We start from the raw sequence: 18740 nt of genomic DNA, 5'->3' as shown, positions 1-18740 counted from the left end.
TTAGTATATGTACCTAATTGTTTTCTATATGTTCATTGATTTTTGTTGTCAGTTACCTTGTAAATTATGTAAGATCAATTAAAATTTTGGGGGTAAATTGATCGAGCCGATGTATTCTTACTCATAAAATTATAGGATAAATTGATTTACACCGTTATGGATCTGTGAAGGATTGAAGGACTTTCACTTAATAAAAAACAATTTATTAATTTATTTTTTAAACATCATTTTCTATTTATTGTTTTATGAGTAGTGAGTACTAGTATAATGATAAAAAATAATAACATTTTTTAAGGACAAAACTGCTAAAGACAAGTCTGTATTACACAAATATAAAGAAAAAAAATTACATGAGTATAATAATTATAAAGCATCAAATACTATAATATGTCAATAATGTAAAATGTGTTGCAATTATTTAAAAGCTATTGTATTTAATGTATGAACTGAAAGCAAAGCATAATTTAAAAAAAATATAATAATTAAACTATTTATATGGGCAGTAATTATAGTATAGAAAATTGAGGTATAGTCTCTTAAAAAATTATATATATATATATAAAAAAAAAATTATAATACACAAGTCTAGTTGTTTTTGACTGAATACGAAAAGAAATCAAATAATGTTTAGTGAAAACTTATATTTCAAATTTTTATTCCCCCTAAACAATATAATATGCCTCCAGAAGTAGGGGGAGAAATTTTGGTAATGTTTTAAAAATAAATTTTGTCAAATTAACAAGATAAAAAAATTAAGAAAAAATAACAAAAATTTTAAAGTTGATAGTTTTAAGCTTTTAACTAAAAAAAAAAAAACAATTTATTAACACAGCTCGTATAGCTTTCTGATAAAGATATATGAATCGAAAGACAAGAAAGAAGTAATAATAATAAAAAAAAAATATATCTAAATAACAATGAAATTAGGTAACATGAGCGAGAAATTGAGATACTAATGGCAAGTACTAAAATATTTTAGAACTACCATTTGCGATCAGTCACTGACATCAAGTGTACAGCGCTTTCGCTCTCGCCCCATCCAGTCGTTCGTGCCGACTCCCTTACGTCTGTAGCTGTTGCGGGTCCGATTGCGCTGACCCCCCTCTTTCTGGAGACTTTTATCAGACCTCTTTTCACCTGAAAAGAACAATAAATCTTGAATAAATTATTAACTGAAAGATTTAATAGTTAGAACTAAAATATAAATAAAAACTACTTAACATACATTTAGGGCCGTTCTTACAATGTCCGGTTAAGTGTCGGTTAAGACTAACCGGTAGAATTCTATCGGTTAACTCATGATAAATTCTTCCGGTTAGTGTTATCAGGCACTAACCGAGCATTATAAGAATGGCCCTTAATGTATTAATAATTTAAAATATAAAAGTCTAAGTTATATAAGCTTTCAAAATTATCCAATTTGGTGATTCCTATCTCATTTTTCAAAACTCTCCTTGCTGATATTAATAACACACCAATGAAGTTTAATTTTCTAAGACTTGCCTTGTTTATCTTGTAAACTTCCCATGGCTTGAAGCGCCGCTACTATTTCCAGCTGCGCCGACTCGGCCATTACTGCCATTTCCCCATGATCGATTGCTTGTTGCAACTCCTTGCCATTGTCTATTACCAGTAGACGCTGTTCCCCAAGGGCCGGCAGCCCCAACATCCCAGCGGCCTGCAGGCCACATCCATGAATTAAATCCCCATGGCCAATCTAAAAAAAAAAAAAAATGAAAAATAACTAACCTAACATAAATTGAAGTAACACTAAATAATTCAAAATATTAATATCTTTTTATGTATACTTTAAAACTAGATCTGTAAGCATAATTCTTATTACAACCGCTTTATACATAAACAGTAACATATTTAAAGAAACATTAGGGGTTAAAATTAAATTTATACTTTTAGCTACTTGAAATGCAAATTCATAAATTTAAAACAATAAAATCTAATTTAATATATAAAATAATTGTATCTACTAAACAATCACTAACTTATTAATTTTAAGAGGATGTTCAGTATTTTTTATGGCATTGTGGAACATTTACTGAAATGTTATATAAGTAGCTTTAGTTTCTTCTAATAAAGAATAATACTGTACAAAAATATAAAAATACAATAACATTTTCTATAAACACCCTCTTAAATTTGTTCAATTCACACATGTTACATAAAATTACCATCATCCTTTCTGTTGAACTGATACATTTACTGACAAAACACATACTTTCAGGCATCATGGCAAAAACTATCTTGTCATTATTTGAGTAAACAAAATCAGCACAATAATAGTAGTCGCATAAAATAGTTGGAAGGAAAATAAATGTTGGAATCATTGTGTACTCTTGATGTTGTGGAATAAAAGTAACATGCAAAAGAAATGAATGGAGTGTAATACCAGGAAAGTAGAATCACAATATGGGATGATAATTTTTTTTCATTTTCTGCTACTTGATGATTTTAAACCATCAAATGATGCTTCATTAATTTTATATAGCTGAAAGATAAAAATAGGGAGACGAAAGACAATTTTTTTGTTTTATTTTTATTGTTTTTATATTTACATTCAATGAGTTAAATAAGATATAAGATAAAACAGTTAACTAATTAAGTTAAACTGTATTATTATAACCTTGAATGACTACATAACTTATAAATAGTGATTATTTAACTAATTTAAAAAATACTTTTTTTTATGAACAACTAAACTAAAATGACTCTATAATGTATACTAGAAAATAATATATGGAATAATTGAGAATATTACATGGAATTCATTTCCATAACTCCTGAATAGTAAAAAAAAATTAAGCAATATTAAATTTTTTAACATGAAATATATCTTTTCTTGTTACAATTATTTACCTAAATAGTTTAATTTTAAGAGAAATCATTGTATGATAATGATAAAGTACTAAATAGTGATATTAATTTGAATAATGTCTACTTAATTATTTGACAACTTTTCAAAAGAATTATGTTATGCTTTATACCCACCATGTATTAAAAATCTATTTGAATTCAAAACTTTAATATGGATATAAAAAAACAATATGATTATTTAATAATAATTGGTTAATATTATAGAGATGCATTAGCTTAGCTAAACTTTGTTTCAAAACCACTTTTATAAAAACATTAATTTAAATTATCTCACTTAATATTTAATTATATACATTTATGCATTATTTTTTATTTATCATTAATTTATAATAAATTATAAGTATTCAACAAAAATTAAATAATCAACTACAGTTTAATACGGTAGATTTTAAAAACAAAATATTTAGTTATTTGTAATTCTAAATAAAATTTTTTTTAATTTAACTAAAACGTGCAAGCATTAATGTGCATGCATCATAATATTGTGTTATTACCTCAGACCAATCCCAATACTGTTATCAATAAACAAATAAAATATTGAAAGTAAAAATTATGTAGGGTTACTTTGAATAAGTCAATATTATATTTATAAATACTTACCGAAATCACCTCGCCCAGCCATGCGTAAATTATTTGAAACAGTACGATAGCCAGGTCTCGGAGCCCCCATCAATGACAATGGTTGTGGCATCAAACTAAAATTTTAAATTATAAATAAAATAAAATGTCTCCAGTTCATACTTAAATATCAATAACTTGAATTTCTTAATTAGTTTAAAATAAATATTAAGTATAAGAAAATTATTTTAAATTAACTATAATAATTAAAATCGTAAAAAAAATATACATTTAATTATATGTTATAAATGAATAAATAAACAATGTAATTACCCAAAAGCACGGCCTTGCATATTGGTAAACATACGACGTTCTCTAGCTCTTAAAATTTCTTCTTTCTTCTTTTTATCAGATGGAGGTTTGGCAAGTGATACTTCCAAAGTAGCTCCATCCAAATTGCTACCATTCAGCTCTTCCAAAGCCTACAAGACAAATTTAAATATTATTTTTTAATAAAATAATAAGATGATTTTACAGAAATCGATACTAGCCATTTGCATGATTTAGCAAAATATGGTACATAACAATTTACAAGCTTAAAAATTATGAGAATACTTGATTTCAATAATATAATCTAAATTATCGCTAACCACCATATAATTTACATTTAATGGTACCTTCCTTAAAGAGTAAAGAAAGGTATGTTTTACGTATTATTATTTATTTTTTTAGTAAAAGATGTTAAATTAACTAAATACCATCAAAGATTGCCATACCCACATGTGTTGTCTATGTCATACAAGTGTGTGGCATACCAAATTTTACACTGAGCAGATCATGTTTATCTGTTAGTTTAAAATTTAGAGTGAATTTACTTATGATAAAAATTAAAGGCAAGATTATTATCCAGGGCATAGGCTTTTTATTATATTTTAATTTTAAAGCGAGTTATGAGCATTTTCAGATATACAAACAATTTACAATTTTAAAATATTCATAACTTGCTTTAAAATTAAAATATAATAAAGAGCACACAATATTCTCAAGATCCTACCTTTAATTATTATAATAGGTCAATTTATTCTAAATTTTAAGCTAACAGGGACAAACGTGATCTGCTGAGCATAAAATTTGTTATGCTACACACTTGTACGACGGAGACAACACATGCAGGCATCCTCATAATAGTATTTTGAAATCAATATTTTAGGGATAAAATATCCTGTATAATCTTAAATATTAATACAAATCTTAAAATAGTGAATAAATGAATAAATGTATTACTCTTTAGCCCTAAAAAATATATCCAATCATAATTACAATAACTATTCAGATAGTTTGTAAAAAAAAAAAAAACATTTTGGATAAATGATTTCTTTAAAAAAAATAAATATAATATACAATTAATTCCAGATACAACCAATACCAACACAACGAAAAATCCTGTTATAACCAATTTCATAGAAGTCCCCTGCCAAAAAGCAATAAGAAGGAAACTATCAATTGGATATGCGGAGCTTGGGATGATATCAGTCAATCAACAATAAGTAACTGTCAAAAACATGCAACTACAACCAAAGACGCCAATTCTATTTCAGAAGTAGCCAAATATGTTAAATCAAATACACACAACATCCAACAGTCTGAGTTAAAGTAAATTTGAATCACTGTGAAAAAGAAAACGTCGCTTCCAGACGACGTGAATTTAGAAGATTATCTCGGTGTAGATGACAACATTTCAACATGTTATGAATTGACCAATGTAGACACCATTCAATCCATTAAAGACAGCAAATATGAGACCACCGATGAAAGTAGTTGAGACGAAGATGGAGAAGCAGTGAGGGGAAATGATGTGTACAATGTGATTACTATCAACAAGGCCCCAAGCAGCATTAATCCTCAATCAAACTAAGAATCACTGGTTGGAAATATGTATTTTCAACAATGTCATTAATATTTGATTATGTCTCCACTTTTGAGGGTAATCATAGACAATATTGAAAACAGTTAATGGGTTATTGGTTAAAATTTTCAAATACATATTTAAGTTGTAGTTATCAGAAATATTTGGAGTGTTTTTTTAAATATTTTAATGTATGCACATTTATTATTTTGACTCGCACACTACAGTTGAAAAAATAAAAGGTTGCTTATTGTAAGCAATCTCACGAAAATATTTGTGATAAAGACATGTCTTATTTTGTGTCATCCACCTTTACTTACGGGATTCTGACTGTAGCTTTATCTTAACTATATATTGATATAATGTGATATTCAATATTACCTTAAGAGCACAACCTCTATCGTTGAAATGAATAAAAGCATAATCTTTAATTTTTTTGACTCTCTCCACCGAACCATGAGCTTCAAAAGTTTCTTTTAGACGGTTTTCAGTTACCTCTTGAGTTAAATTCCTAACATACAACACTTTAACCTAAAACAATAATTAATATTTGAATTTGACCATATAAAATTATTAATTTTTGCTTATGTTTTAATATTTACTTTTGACATTGTTTCATCGTCAGGCTCTTCTTGAGGATCAGCCCAATCTACAATTATATCACAACCCCATACTTTGTAATTAGGAGCGCTTAAGCGTCTTTTTGCTACAGAAGCAGCTTTATGAGAATCATACTCTAAAAAGCAAAATCCTCGATTCTTTCGACGATCATCGGGAGAACTATAGATAATGACTTCTGTCAGCCCACCTAAAAAAATACTTCTATATAGTAAAACATATAATTTAAATTTTTAGTGAATTACTTGTTATTTTGCCAAATTCTTCCATAATATCATCTTTCCCTTTGGATTTAGGAATGTTCCCAATAAAAAGACGAAGATTAGGTACACTAATATTCACTTTAATATTTTTTCCAGGCTTTATTTCATAACCATCAAGCTGGAATCATAGATTTTATGTTAGGTAAGTTACATAAATTCAACATTACTGTCAGATAGCAAAAAAATATTCACTTCTACAGTAGCTTTTTCAGCTTCTTCCTTAGTAGTGTAAGTAACAAAAGCATATCCACGATTAGTACCAGACAATGGATCCATCATCAATCTCAAATCATAGATCTTACCACACTTTTCAAATAGTGGAATCAGTTCATCTTCAAACACAGTATTTGGCAATTTTCCACAAAACACCTAAAATTTAAATTTATTTAAAAAAAATTGATTAACTATAATACTTTAAATATTAATTTACCTCACAACCAGCAGTTGGCTTAGGATCAGTCCAGTCAGGTGGTGGACCATACTTTCGTTGCCCAGTAGTCACATCAAATTTATAGTTAGTTCTAGCTAATATTTCCTAAGTATGAAAAAGGGGTTAAAAATACTTATTTAATTCATACACAAATCATAAAAATATACCTTGACTTTATCAAATTCTGGCCCTTTGGGCGGTTGTACAAAAGGCTCTTGAGGGGTTATTCTTGTTTTTTGTCTATAAGTTTTCATTACTCCACATAAATATGCTGACTTATTGGATACATGTAATAAATTGCTATCAAGAAATTGAGAAAGAACTCCCAAAGCTGCATCCACAGGAAATTCTTTTAATGCATCCAATGCTCTAGTGTCCAAATCAGAATGTGCTAATTTACCTAAGAAAATAATTTAAATCATATCAAAATGTATTACATTTATAAAAAACTTAATACTAAAATTATTAAAGGACTATTTATATAATTGTTTTAATGTAAAATATATTTTATATATGCCCACAAAATAAGGAATACAGTTAATGAACTGAATTTTCAACATATAACTACATGATAAAACATTTAAATGTAATAAAAACCAACTATAGGTATCAAATAAAAAAAAATATGATAAGAAATAGTTTACCTAGTAATTTCAAACAATTATAAATTCTGTTAAAAATTATTTATTCACAATACCAATAGAATAAATTCTATTTAGTAAAAATAGATGATAAAACATTGAAATAATTTAAATGTTTAGTACAACATAATATTGTTAACAATAATATAATTTTTTTAATTTTTTTCATGAATGCAAAACAGTACAGTGATTATGGTAAAACAAAAGTCAAAAGTTCGAGTTATATCCAAGCTCCTAATTTAAATAAGTTTTTTATAATTCAAAAATAATTTTATAAAAAATATAATGTTCATTTTCTAAAGAAATTATAAATGAAATACACCTATACATATAGAACATATAGAATAAATAATAATTAAGTGCATAGGAATGTTAAAAGATATTTTAAATTTACAGATATTATTATTTAATTAGATAACAAATATCCTAAACATGACTAAGATTATAACCTAAGAAAATGTTATAATATCAATTAGTTGGACGAGTTAACACATAATTAAGTACTGCCCCCTCTCAACAAAATGCACTTATAAAATATTTCATTAATGATAAATCATACTTAAATTATTTTAACATTTATATTTAACATACTAACACCTACAACATAATAAATAATTAAAAAACAACTAGGTAGATCTGACTACCTGTAGGCATATAATATTAGGCAATACATATTAATCTATACAAATTAAGACGGCTCTATACATTCTTCTCTAAGAAGACTATATCAAAAAATGAACACAAGGTTTACTGATATGCTCCAATCTGAATCATATTGGATTCCTACGATAAGGGCAAAAAATTCTTGCGCTCATGAATACTGTGTATTAAGATAGGTATAGTAGGTACCTAGGAAAAATTGAAGAGTACATTATTTTTATTGTCTACAATAGGAATTTCAGCTGTGGAAAATAATGTAATCTGAACAAAGCCTTACCACTTGTATAAATTTCGTCTAGCCTGTCGGCAACCGATTCGTGTATTCCATATTCAAGCAGCTTTTTGTGATCTTCGGACTTTTGAGCATCAGCGGGCGCTGATTCGTCAGCATTTTCGTCGAGCCTGGCGTTGTTGACTTCCATACCGTACTGAAAAACGTCAAAAACACACCTACCGTGAGACGGACGAAAAGGTCAAACGGCCGACGGACAGGCTGGGAAATCAGGGCGGTACAACCGTTTCGGTCACCATAATATTGTGATGGCCGACAATTGTAAGGAGCCTGGGCGGTGTGTGCGAGCCAACTCACGAAATAATATCGGCGTCTCCTACGGAAGTAAAGTGAATCCCTGTCGTGGCAGTGGTCGTTGTGGCAGCGGCTGTGGATTCGGCGGCAGCGGCGGCAACGTCTCGGCTTTCAGGACGCGCGTCTCATCTGGCACACACGAAGTCGGAGGAAGTATTTATTGGATATTCACTGGTCGGTGGAGCAACTTACTTTGCATAGCCGAAGAAGAAAGAGGAGAAGACTGAAGAAGACGGACAAGAAAGACAACGGATATGCCGGTATGCGTGTGTGTTGGCGCGCACAATCGCGTGCGTGTGCGTGCGGACGTGTGAAGCCGAAGCGGTTACGAATATTACAAATTACAATAATATCGCGTCGTTAATCGTCTGGCGGACGCTCTCGGTCGATCTGTCGCTGGCGTAGTGACGTGTGGTTACCGGAGGCAGCCGGTGTCACCGCGGTGCAGTAAAATGTCGTTAAAAAACTGTGTCGTGTAGCGAGGGCCGAGCTCAGACTTCGAGCGGCTGACGACAGTCGACAGTGCGTGCGCTTGTATTCAGGGCGGCGGCAGCAGCGGAATCACACCGATTGGCGATTACCAAACAGTAAAGGGTTAGGAATCGGTCGAATTCGGCAAAGTGACGCTGCCGCTGAGGGAGAACGGTGTACGCGGTATAATATCGTGGTATAAATGTGGTATTGGTAGGTATATGGAGCGAGATGACGGGGACGAGAAATAAAAAAGTTAAAAAAAAACAAACAAGTGGAATAAAAAAAAATTGTTAAAAAACAACGATCCAGGAACCGTTTTTCGCAAATCAACTCGTCCCCATTGGTCGACCGGGTGTAACGGCTCTTGCAAACCGCACTGGTACCAACCGAAACCGGTCACAATCGCGCGCTTTTCTTACGTCCTCAGCTGTAACAGACATACATCACGTTTAATATTGTGCATTCGAGTACACAATAATATCGTACTTTTATCGTAATTCGTAATACAAATAATGAAATAAATAGTCATACAGGATACACCGCCTCCTTCGACTCTATAAACCCGTTCGCTTCCACACACACCGCCAACTCATTCTCTTAGAAATTTTATTTTATTTCCCTCCCGTGTCCCGCCAAAGCCCCCTTGCAATGCTAATACTACGTCACCCCTCGAAAATTTGAAACCGCGATTGTTGACTGCGGGAGCATTTTTTATTTTTACCCTCCTGTTGCACACCCGCCTACCAACCGTCGAACAACATACAATATAATAATATATTATATAATATTATATATATGACATGGGCTCTCAATTCTCATAGCTATTCGCTATATCTGTCCATTTTTTTTCTCACACACAATAGACCATATTATTATACATATTATATATATATATATAATACTACAATATAATATTTATTTATATAATATACGGTTATACTTATATTATTATATTGTCCCCCGCGCCGTTATTATATTACTATTATTATTACTACTACACCGTCTTTATCTTCAGGCTTCAGCCGTTGTATAGACCAGACACGAAGTTCCCAAGAAACTTTTTGCAATTATTGTTCATACAGAACTGCTGACGGTTTATAATATAATATATTTTAAATATTTTATTGCCTACAATAAATTACATTAAATGCCTAGCTGTGCATACACTCCCACACATAATAATAGAATGTACACCAGTGGCTATGTATATAGATTTATAAATACATACACACATATTATATAGACCATAGCCCATGAAATACACAATATATTTAAGGACCGAGCCGCAACCTTTGAATTTTTTAGTATTTTTATGCCAGTTCGTCGTAAAAACCTCGTCCATTATACGTTACACAATAACGATGAGTATACATGGGTACATATTATTATCATTGTTATTAGTAGACTGTTGTAGTATTTTACGTTTCCAAACACTACTCGTCTATTATAGTACATTTTAGACAAATCTGATAAAAATCTATAATAGAATACAAATGTAAATCGAGCCCCCCTCGATCTACCGCAACGGACACGATGTGAAATACGTCGGTTCGTGTGAACGGATTCCCCGACTCCCCGTTATATATATTATAAGACTATTCGTAAAATCACAACGGATTTTAAGTTTTTGTGAAAACTTAAAAATGTAAATAGGTACTCCAGTAATCTAACAAACGAATACCCATTTTCTTTTCATATATTATCGTTTTGCCGACACTGTTTGCTATCATAAAGCGCGTCTCTTATATTATTATATTATCATTCTTTAAAAATTATCATGTCAATAGTCAATATGCCATCAGCTATAATGTGATTTTAAAAAAACCGGAATTTTGATTTAAGAGTGAAAATATTTATTTTTTGATAAACTTTAATTTATGACATAACATTTATACAAAATTTAAATTATTTATTTTGGATAACTGTAAAAATGTCTGACGTTGTTCAAATAGAATCCGTAAGTTTCCCTTTATATTTTCATTAAATATTCAGATTTGTTATGCATACATAATGTTTTAATTTAATTATTCTAAAATTACTTTTAATAAATTAATATTTTCTTTAGGATGATACATCAAGTATAGATAGTTCAAATACTGATCTCACAACACGAAGCCATGAACCAACCAGACGTGGTAGAAAAACGAAATCCAAACCTTCCAATAATACCAAAAATGTTAAACTTCAGTACAAATTTTCGTATGTATCAAACTTGTAATAATACAGATTATTTATGATAAAATATAAACATTATTCATTTATGCTTAACTTTAATTTAAATTCAATCGTAATTAATTTGAACTAGGTACCTAATAATTTATTTTTCTATTGAATCATTTTTTTAATAATAACTACATAATAATATTATATTATAATAATATGTTGAATAGGAAAAAATTATGAATTTTAGTAGTAAAATACAATAACATAGTGGCAATCAATGCTATTCTATAAAATTAAGTTATGAATTTATGATTAGTCAAATTTCAAACCACACGTCTTGTAATCATGACATCAGTTCAGTTTCTTTCAAAGAAAATTCCTTTTTATACAAATAGATTTTTAATTAGTGGGTTTGAATAAATGTTAAGTTATCCAGAATATTTATTTACTTTTTTCTTTATAAATTAATTTATATTGACACCATTATTTTATTTATTTTTATAACTTATTTGTCTCATACATGTTTATTATAGATGTGCATTAAGAGAAGACCATGGTCAATCACTATTTGGTGTTCAATTTAATCATTTATTAAATGAAGACCAACCATTGATATTTGCATCTGTTGGCAGTAATAGAGTTTCAGTTTACCAATGTTTAGATGATGGTACTATTAATTTATTACAAAGTTATGCAGATCCAGATGTATCCTTTTAATAAATATATATTATATATTATATTTATTAATTAATTATTATTTTTTTTACTGTAATCTATAACTGTACCTAATGAAATTATATTTTTTATTGATCATCCTTAATATATATTATATAATTGTAGACAAATGAAACATTTTATACTTGTGCATGGTCTGTAGATGAAAATGGCAAGCCACTTTTGGCTATTGCCGGAAATCGAGGCATCATACGAATACTTAGTCCAGTCACTATGTCATCTATTAGACATTATATTGGTATGCATTGATTTTTAACTAAAAATATTACTTGTGTTAAATATTTAATCTTTTAAATCTTAGGTCATGGACAAGCGATTAATGAATTACAATTTCATCCAATTGATACAAATATGTTACTGTCAGTATCTAAAGACCATACTTTACGTTTATGGAATATCAAAAGTGATGTATGTATTGTTATATTTGGTGGTGCTGAAGGCCATCGAGATGAAGTTCTCTCGGCGGTAATTATAATTATTTGCTGTTTTTATATTATTTTTAAAGTTAATTTCAGACGTTTTACTTGATTCATACCTTTATATTATATTATATAATTACATTATTTTATAATACATTATTTTATTTTAATTTAAAAAAAAAATCAAAATTATATAGGTATTGTAAATAAAAACCTTTTCTGAAATCTCTGAGCTAATGAAGGAGCTAAATAAAATATGGACCATTTCTCGACCTCCCTAAAATTTATAATTTCAACAATTTTTATTGACAGTCGAAATGTTATAAATTTGAGGAAAAGTATTAAGCGCGTGTGCACCACCCCCGAGCAGTTTATGTGTTGGTTTTTTTTATATTTGACCACAAGGTGTCAAACAACACAGGTGTTACAGACAATGACCATTAAACTAAAATGCATTATATCAGTAGTACACTAATATGTAGGAACATCATGGTTGCTAAATTTTCTGAAAATTTGGAAAATCAAGGTTCATTAAATTTTGTAATTTAATTTCAAACTAAAATTTATATTTTCCCTAATATCTCTATATTAATATTGTTATTCTATTGAAATACATGTCATCATTTACTGTACTATATTATGTGTATTTATATGTTTTTTTTAATATATTAATCTTATTTAGTTAAAATAAATTATGATATAACCTCAGTCCCTAATATTTTTAAAGCATGTCCATCATTAGTTAAAATTATTTATTATTTTTAAAAATAATGTTAGGTACCTTTATAAAAATTAGATGACATTGCAAAATGTTTACACTCTATTAAAATGTATGATTGAACACCATAGAAAGGTTATAAAAAAGTCAGGGAAAATAGTTAATGAAATATTGTGACATACATGAACATCATTGTAGTCTATTTCACATTTACATAATGACACCTAAATTAAAATGCCATTTTTGTAACAAGTTTTTTGAAATTGAGTTTTATAAAATGAGGTAGCAACAAATTTGAAACATATCCACTTTTAATAAATGCTCATTTCAAGTTGTTCACAGTGAAAAATCTGACATAAACAATCATATTAAAACTAACAAATGTAAAAAAAAAAATTGTACTTGTTTTTTCAGTACATAGTAATCTGATATGATTCAATAATATTTTTAATCTAATTCTTGCTGTCTTTCCTGGATTTGCTTTATGAAATAATGGCAACCCTAGCTATATTAAATTATATGTATTTACTTATAGTAATCATTTTGATTGGATTATTTATTTTAAATTTAGGATTTTAATATTGATGGTAATCGTATAATGTCATGTGGAATGGATCATTCACTAAAGCTATGGAGTTTAGACAAAGACTATATCCAAGATGCTATTAAGCAATCATATTCTTTCAATCCAAACAGATCTGCTCGACCTTTTGATACTATTAAAGAACATTTTCCTGTATTTTCAACACGTGACATACATAGGAATTATGTTGATTGTGTGAGATGGATTGGTGATTATGTTATTTCCAAGGTAATTATTGTATCATACATTTTTATAAATTACATTATTATTTAATAAAAAGTATAATTACATATCATAATAAAATTGGATTTTAGTCATGTGAAAACTGTATGGTTTGTTGGAAACCTGGTCATCTAAAAGATACTGAACTTAAACCAAATGAAGCCGCAGTATCACAAATATGGTACTATGACTTTAAAGATTGTGATGTATGGTTCATTAGATTTTCCATGGATTTCTCACAAAAAGTATTTGCATAACAATAAAATATAAAATAACTAATGTCAAAGAAATTAATAAGTAAAATTTTTTTTCTTAATTTAGATATTAGCACTAGGCAATACCATTGGTAAAATTTATGTTTGGGATTTAAATTCTAATGACCAAGCATCAATGCGAGTAACTACATTAGCTCATCCAAAATGCAATACAGTTATACGTCAAACTACATTTAGTCGTGATGGAAATATTTTGATTTGTGTATGTGACGACGGTACTATCTGGCGTTGGGATCGATTGCAAAGCGTTTAAGTAAAAAACAAAACTATTACTTTTATTCCCTTTTTATAGTATTGTATTTTATTTTTAGCTTAAATTTATTTGTTTATGACTATTCTTTTGTTAATAATATTAAGTACTCTTGGTTACATTAAGTTAAGACAACTATTTTATACATTGAAACATATTTTGTAAATAAATATTGAAAAACAAAATAATAATCATGTTAAATACTATAATAAATGTAATATTTTTATGCATAATATTGTTTTTAATATTTTTATATCATCACGTTTTATGATAAAGAAACTGTAAAATAAATAAACATAGTAAGAAATACTAATTCTGTGACACACTCGTAGAATATTTATATTAGTTAATTTAAATTATTATTATTATTATTACTATTATTCATTGGACATATTTTGTTGTTATAAATATTGCTTAATTTTTATAAGCAGTAAATTCATAGTCACAGATAATATTATAATAATATAGACATTGATATAATTTTAATCTTTACGATGTTAGGGCAGAATATCAGTCCTAACATTTGTATACCTTTTTATACTTATTGAAAGTTTTTGCATATCACAACATTAAGAAATAGAGCATGATAATTACTCTAAATTCCAAATGGAGAAATGATAATTTTTTTATCAAATACATTTTTTTTTCATTTTAAATCTTAATAACCACTGTCATTCTTTTTAATACTATAAATTATATATTACAATTTAGTAATTTACAAACATTAGAGATATTCTATATTGCATTATCACATAATATTTAAATGAGTACAAATTGCCTATGCATATTTTTAATATAATTGATGTAAATTCTAATAAATTATTTTCCTTTTTTTTTTTTAATAAACTATTTTATATTAAGAAGATGCTACACTCGAATGCTGTCTTCGTCTTAAAAATGTAATCATAGCAAAAACTATATTGCGAGGTTTAGATACTTACATAAAAAAAGTTCTAATTGTTTCAAAATCCATTATTGTTGTGTTATTCAAACTGTGAACTGACCTCTCAAAAAATGTAAAGGTGTTTGTAAATTAACTCGCTAAATTAAAATATAATGAAAATCTTATGACATTGCTTAGATAATAATCTTACTCTCTTAAATCCTCGCTTAAATCTTTAATAAGAGGTCGCTAAATTTTTTAAACTAACTAAGCTAAACGTAAAATTTGTTCTATTACGCACTTGAAAGGTGGAGAAAAGTGAGAAAACAAATCTCAGTATAATGTCCTTTTAACTCTTAAATATTAACTATTAATTGTTATAGCAGGTAAAAAAACGATATAGTTTATTGAATTAAATAATTTTAAAATATCCTTTTTTCGGGAAACAAATTATTAATTTTCTATAGCCCATAGGTATAAGTGGCCTAGTTGATACTCGTGGAAAATTGAAGTATACATCACGGAAATATGACCGGATAGTTAAATAAATTATAAGATTGTGTGAAGTCCACACCGTAGACGTAACTATAGATCCTTTTAAATTACTTATGAAATATTTTTTTTCACCTTACAAATCAACTGAACCGGTTTTCATGTTTTACGTACATTTTGTATACTTAGCTATTGTTAGCTGGCATTAAATAGTCACTTTGTATTATCTATTTTTTCTGAGTTGCACACCGCGAACACTTTTTACGGTGAAAATAAATTGGTAAAAATTGATCGCGGACACAGTAAGGTCGCGGTGATATTAAATTGGCAAAAATCGATCATGGTTGATGGACAATATGTATTGTATCGGTAAGCCGGGAAATATATTTTACATTGTCAAATACAAGATCATCTCAAATTGCTCAAAAACATAGGTGCAAATAGAGGGGAGAGCTTAGAGCGTATTAGCATCCCCAAATTAAAAATTAGCACCCTCAAATAATGTTCATGTTTATGTAACAAAAACTTCTTACAAAAAAAAAAACAAAACGTGACCAAATGTGATGGCAGTGGTAAAATGATAACACAGTAGATCAGTACAGGGGCTGGGGGTAAGGGGATACATCCTACAAAAAACTTTTATTTTACTACTAACATTTTATATTTAGTGGCATGGGCGTCCCCAGGGGGGTGGAAGAGGGGCACTTGCCCCCCCCCCTGGAATAATATTATTTCCACAGCAATTAGTAAAATTCTGGTATAATAATGTTTTTTAATTTTTTTAATTGTAATAATAATACCTACCTAATTGTAATGTTATAATCCCCCCCCCCCTAGAAAAATGTCTGGGGACGCCCATGTTTAGTGGTGTAGGTTACTGTTTCTTTAGTTTTTTATTCTATAAATGAAAACAAAATCATATTCATTGGGTCAAAAAGCTTGAAAATTGAATACAAGGTGTCCCCACATGTTGATATAATAACAGTTGGAAAATATTTTAAATACATTGACACTTTTTTTTTATATATATAACCATTTAAAATTCAAATTTTAACAAAATTTATTCAATTGAAAACTTAAAATTCTTTGGTTGTTAAAAACTTGTAAAGTGTTTAACTTTCATAGCTATGAATTGAAATTTAAAACAAGGGTTAACGTAAGTGGTTTATTCTGTGACAAAAATAAATCTAAAAACTATACAAGCCCAGTGTTTTTTTTTATAGTTATTTTAAGTTCAAATTTGGATGATATTACATATTAAATAACTAAGAATAACAATTTTATTGTAATTAAAAATTAAAAATATTATTCGTGGGTACTTTATATTTCTAGAGTATACTTTATATTCTAACTGTAATAGTTTATGTCGTTACTCGTTAATGACTTATATTAATACTTAATAATAAATTGTATGTACCTACCTACTACCTACTATAAATGACTGAGTGAGTCGGCGGATACCAGTGGTACTACATAATAAATCTAATTTGATTAATTTGGAATTCATATTAAAGGTTTTTTTTTTACTTTATTAATAAATACACAATCTATATGCAATCTGCACAATAAGAGTATGAGCTAATGACAATGACAATATAATGAAATTTTGAATGAAGAAGCCACCCACCGATGACACTTACGGACTTACGTCTTTAATTATTTTGTTTTAACCTTAATATTATTTTATTTTTATTATATTAAAGGTAGGTACATTTTTTTTTCTGAAATAATAGCAATATAATTAATATAGTATATAATAGTATAAAAACTATAAAATATCCTGGACTGACAAACCGCTTCCGCTAAGAATCATTTTTTGAATGCAATGATATTATATTATTGAATTTCATATTTAATACCATCCATTGACCATTACAGTAACCCGAAGTGTGTAAAGTATACTATGACAGTATGACATCGTATATCAAGGGACTCCCATCAGCCCCCCTCCTAATTTTATAATTTAACCATCAGATACAACATACAAATCAAAGTATATCTAAAAATAAGTAATGTAACGTTTAATCGTATATTTTTAGTTTAAACGTATATTCTGGATGCAGTACACGCCACACGGTAGTATCTTATGGTGGGCTCCCCTATTTAAAAATCTACTATGATATATTATGTCATATATAAATTGGGTGATCGGCACTACTGCCCACTTTTAAATTATACTGTACAGCAGAGCGACATATACTGACCCGCTTTTTATTTTTTATTTTATGTGATCTAAATTAAATTTGAAAATATGTTAAGTAAAATAATAAAATTAATAAAGTATGTAGGTATTTGAATTTAAATACAGGTACATCGAGAAAGTATTTAAAATCCGTATTCGAGTAGGTACCTATTTTAAAATATTTAAACATAGATAGGTATACTTAAATACTTTTACAGGTTCACTTAAGTACTTTACAACATTGCTATTATAATAGTTATTAATTTATTACTAACTACCAATATTTATAGTATTTAATACAAGACGCTTCATTGCTTCAATGTATACTTTATAAGCCATACCTAAGCGTAATGTGGGATGAATTCTTAGGCTCAGTTTGTGTTAAAACTAAAAACAGTAAAAACGTAGAAGTTAAAAAAATACTAATCAGTTAAATATATCAGGGGTGACCAACAGGTCAATCGCGAGGTGAATTAGAGTCGATCGCGACACCATTTGGCATTTTTTTAAATTTTTGAATTTTTGTCAGAAAACAAATTATTATTTTATTTTAATTTGTAAATGTGTGTATCGTTGTATATTTATCCCACTAATAATAAAAAATTAGATTTAGTTAATAATACTTGTGTACAATAATAATATAACAATACTTCAATTTAATTAATAATTCATTTTTGTTTTGTTTATTGATTTTTTTTGTCGATCGCGACAACCTTAAAAAACTCAAAGGCCGATCCCTAGTCTTTTAAATTTGGCCACCCCTGAAATATACGATGACAGAGGGAGTAGTTGC

The 18740-nt window shown here is 28.4% G+C and overlaps 2 protein-coding genes across 4 annotated transcripts; one reads left to right on the top strand and one right to left on the bottom strand.

Moving 5' to 3' along the window:
* Positions 1-209: 209 nt before the first annotated feature.
* Positions 210-9289, bottom strand: Syp (synaptotagmin binding cytoplasmic RNA interacting protein). 3 transcript variants are annotated; one of them, XM_089224921.1, is made up of 13 exons: positions 8555-9289; positions 8243-8393; positions 6832-7064; positions 6665-6769; positions 6427-6603; positions 6217-6352; positions 5956-6161; positions 5735-5884; positions 3781-3929; positions 3490-3584; positions 2187-2350; positions 1504-1717; positions 210-1137 (listed from the first exon to the last, which is right to left on the bottom strand). In XM_089224921.1, the coding sequence occupies exons 2-13, from the start codon at positions 8385-8387 to the stop codon at positions 995-997; spliced, it is 1917 nt and encodes a 638-aa protein (XP_089081047.1). In that variant the 5' UTR covers positions 8388-8393; positions 8555-9289; the 3' UTR covers positions 210-994. The 3 variants fall into 3 exon arrangements, with proteins under 3 accessions (XP_089081047.1, XP_015372817.2, XP_015372818.2); XM_015517331.2 differs by lacking the exon at positions 2187-2350 and having other exon boundaries at positions 8555-8680; positions 8744-9284; XM_015517332.2 differs by lacking the exon at positions 2187-2350 and having other exon boundaries at positions 8555-9284.
* Positions 9290-10794: 1505 nt separating this feature from the next.
* On the top strand, positions 10795-14623 carry escl (embryonic ectoderm development protein escl). Its single transcript, XM_089224922.1, has 8 exons — positions 10795-10982; positions 11091-11224; positions 11722-11893; positions 12029-12161; positions 12225-12388; positions 13632-13871; positions 13958-14110; positions 14187-14623. The coding sequence occupies exons 1-8, from the start codon at positions 10956-10958 to the stop codon at positions 14391-14393; spliced, it is 1230 nt and encodes a 409-aa protein (XP_089081048.1). The 5' UTR covers positions 10795-10955; the 3' UTR covers positions 14394-14623.
* The last annotated feature ends 4117 nt before the right edge of the window (positions 14624-18740 follow it).

Source organism: Diuraphis noxia, unplaced genomic scaffold, assembly GCF_037042655.1.
Source record: "Diuraphis noxia isolate RWA-SAM2 unplaced genomic scaffold, SU_Dnox_SAM2 contig0003, whole genome shotgun sequence".
Lineage (NCBI taxonomy): Eukaryota > Metazoa > Arthropoda > Insecta > Hemiptera > Aphididae > Diuraphis > Diuraphis noxia.
Note: the sequence above shows the minus strand (reverse complement) of the source record. Positions and strands in the feature narration are given on the sequence as shown.

Coding starts and splice junctions, on each gene's coding strand:
- escl (XM_089224922.1), top strand. CDS start 10,956: ATGTCTGACGTTGTTCAAATAGAATCC. Junction 10,983..11,090: donor ACGTTGTTCAAATAGAATCC/GTAAGTTTCCCT, acceptor TATTTTCTTTAG/GATGATACATCAAGTATAGA. Junction 12,389..13,631: donor GAGATGAAGTTCTCTCGGCG/GTAATTATAATT, acceptor TTTTAAATTTAG/GATTTTAATATTGATGGTAA.
- Syp (XM_089224921.1), bottom strand. CDS start 8,387: ATGGAAGTCAACAACGCCAGGCTCGACGAAAATGCTGACGAATCAGCG. Junction 7,065..8,242: donor AGACGAAATTTATACAAGTG/GTAAGGCTTTGT, acceptor TTATTTTCTTAG/GTAAATTAGCACATTCTGAT. Junction 3,930..5,734: donor ATAGAGGTTGTGCTCTTAAG/GTAATATTGAAT, acceptor TTTGTCTTGTAG/GCTTTGGAAGAGCTGAATGG.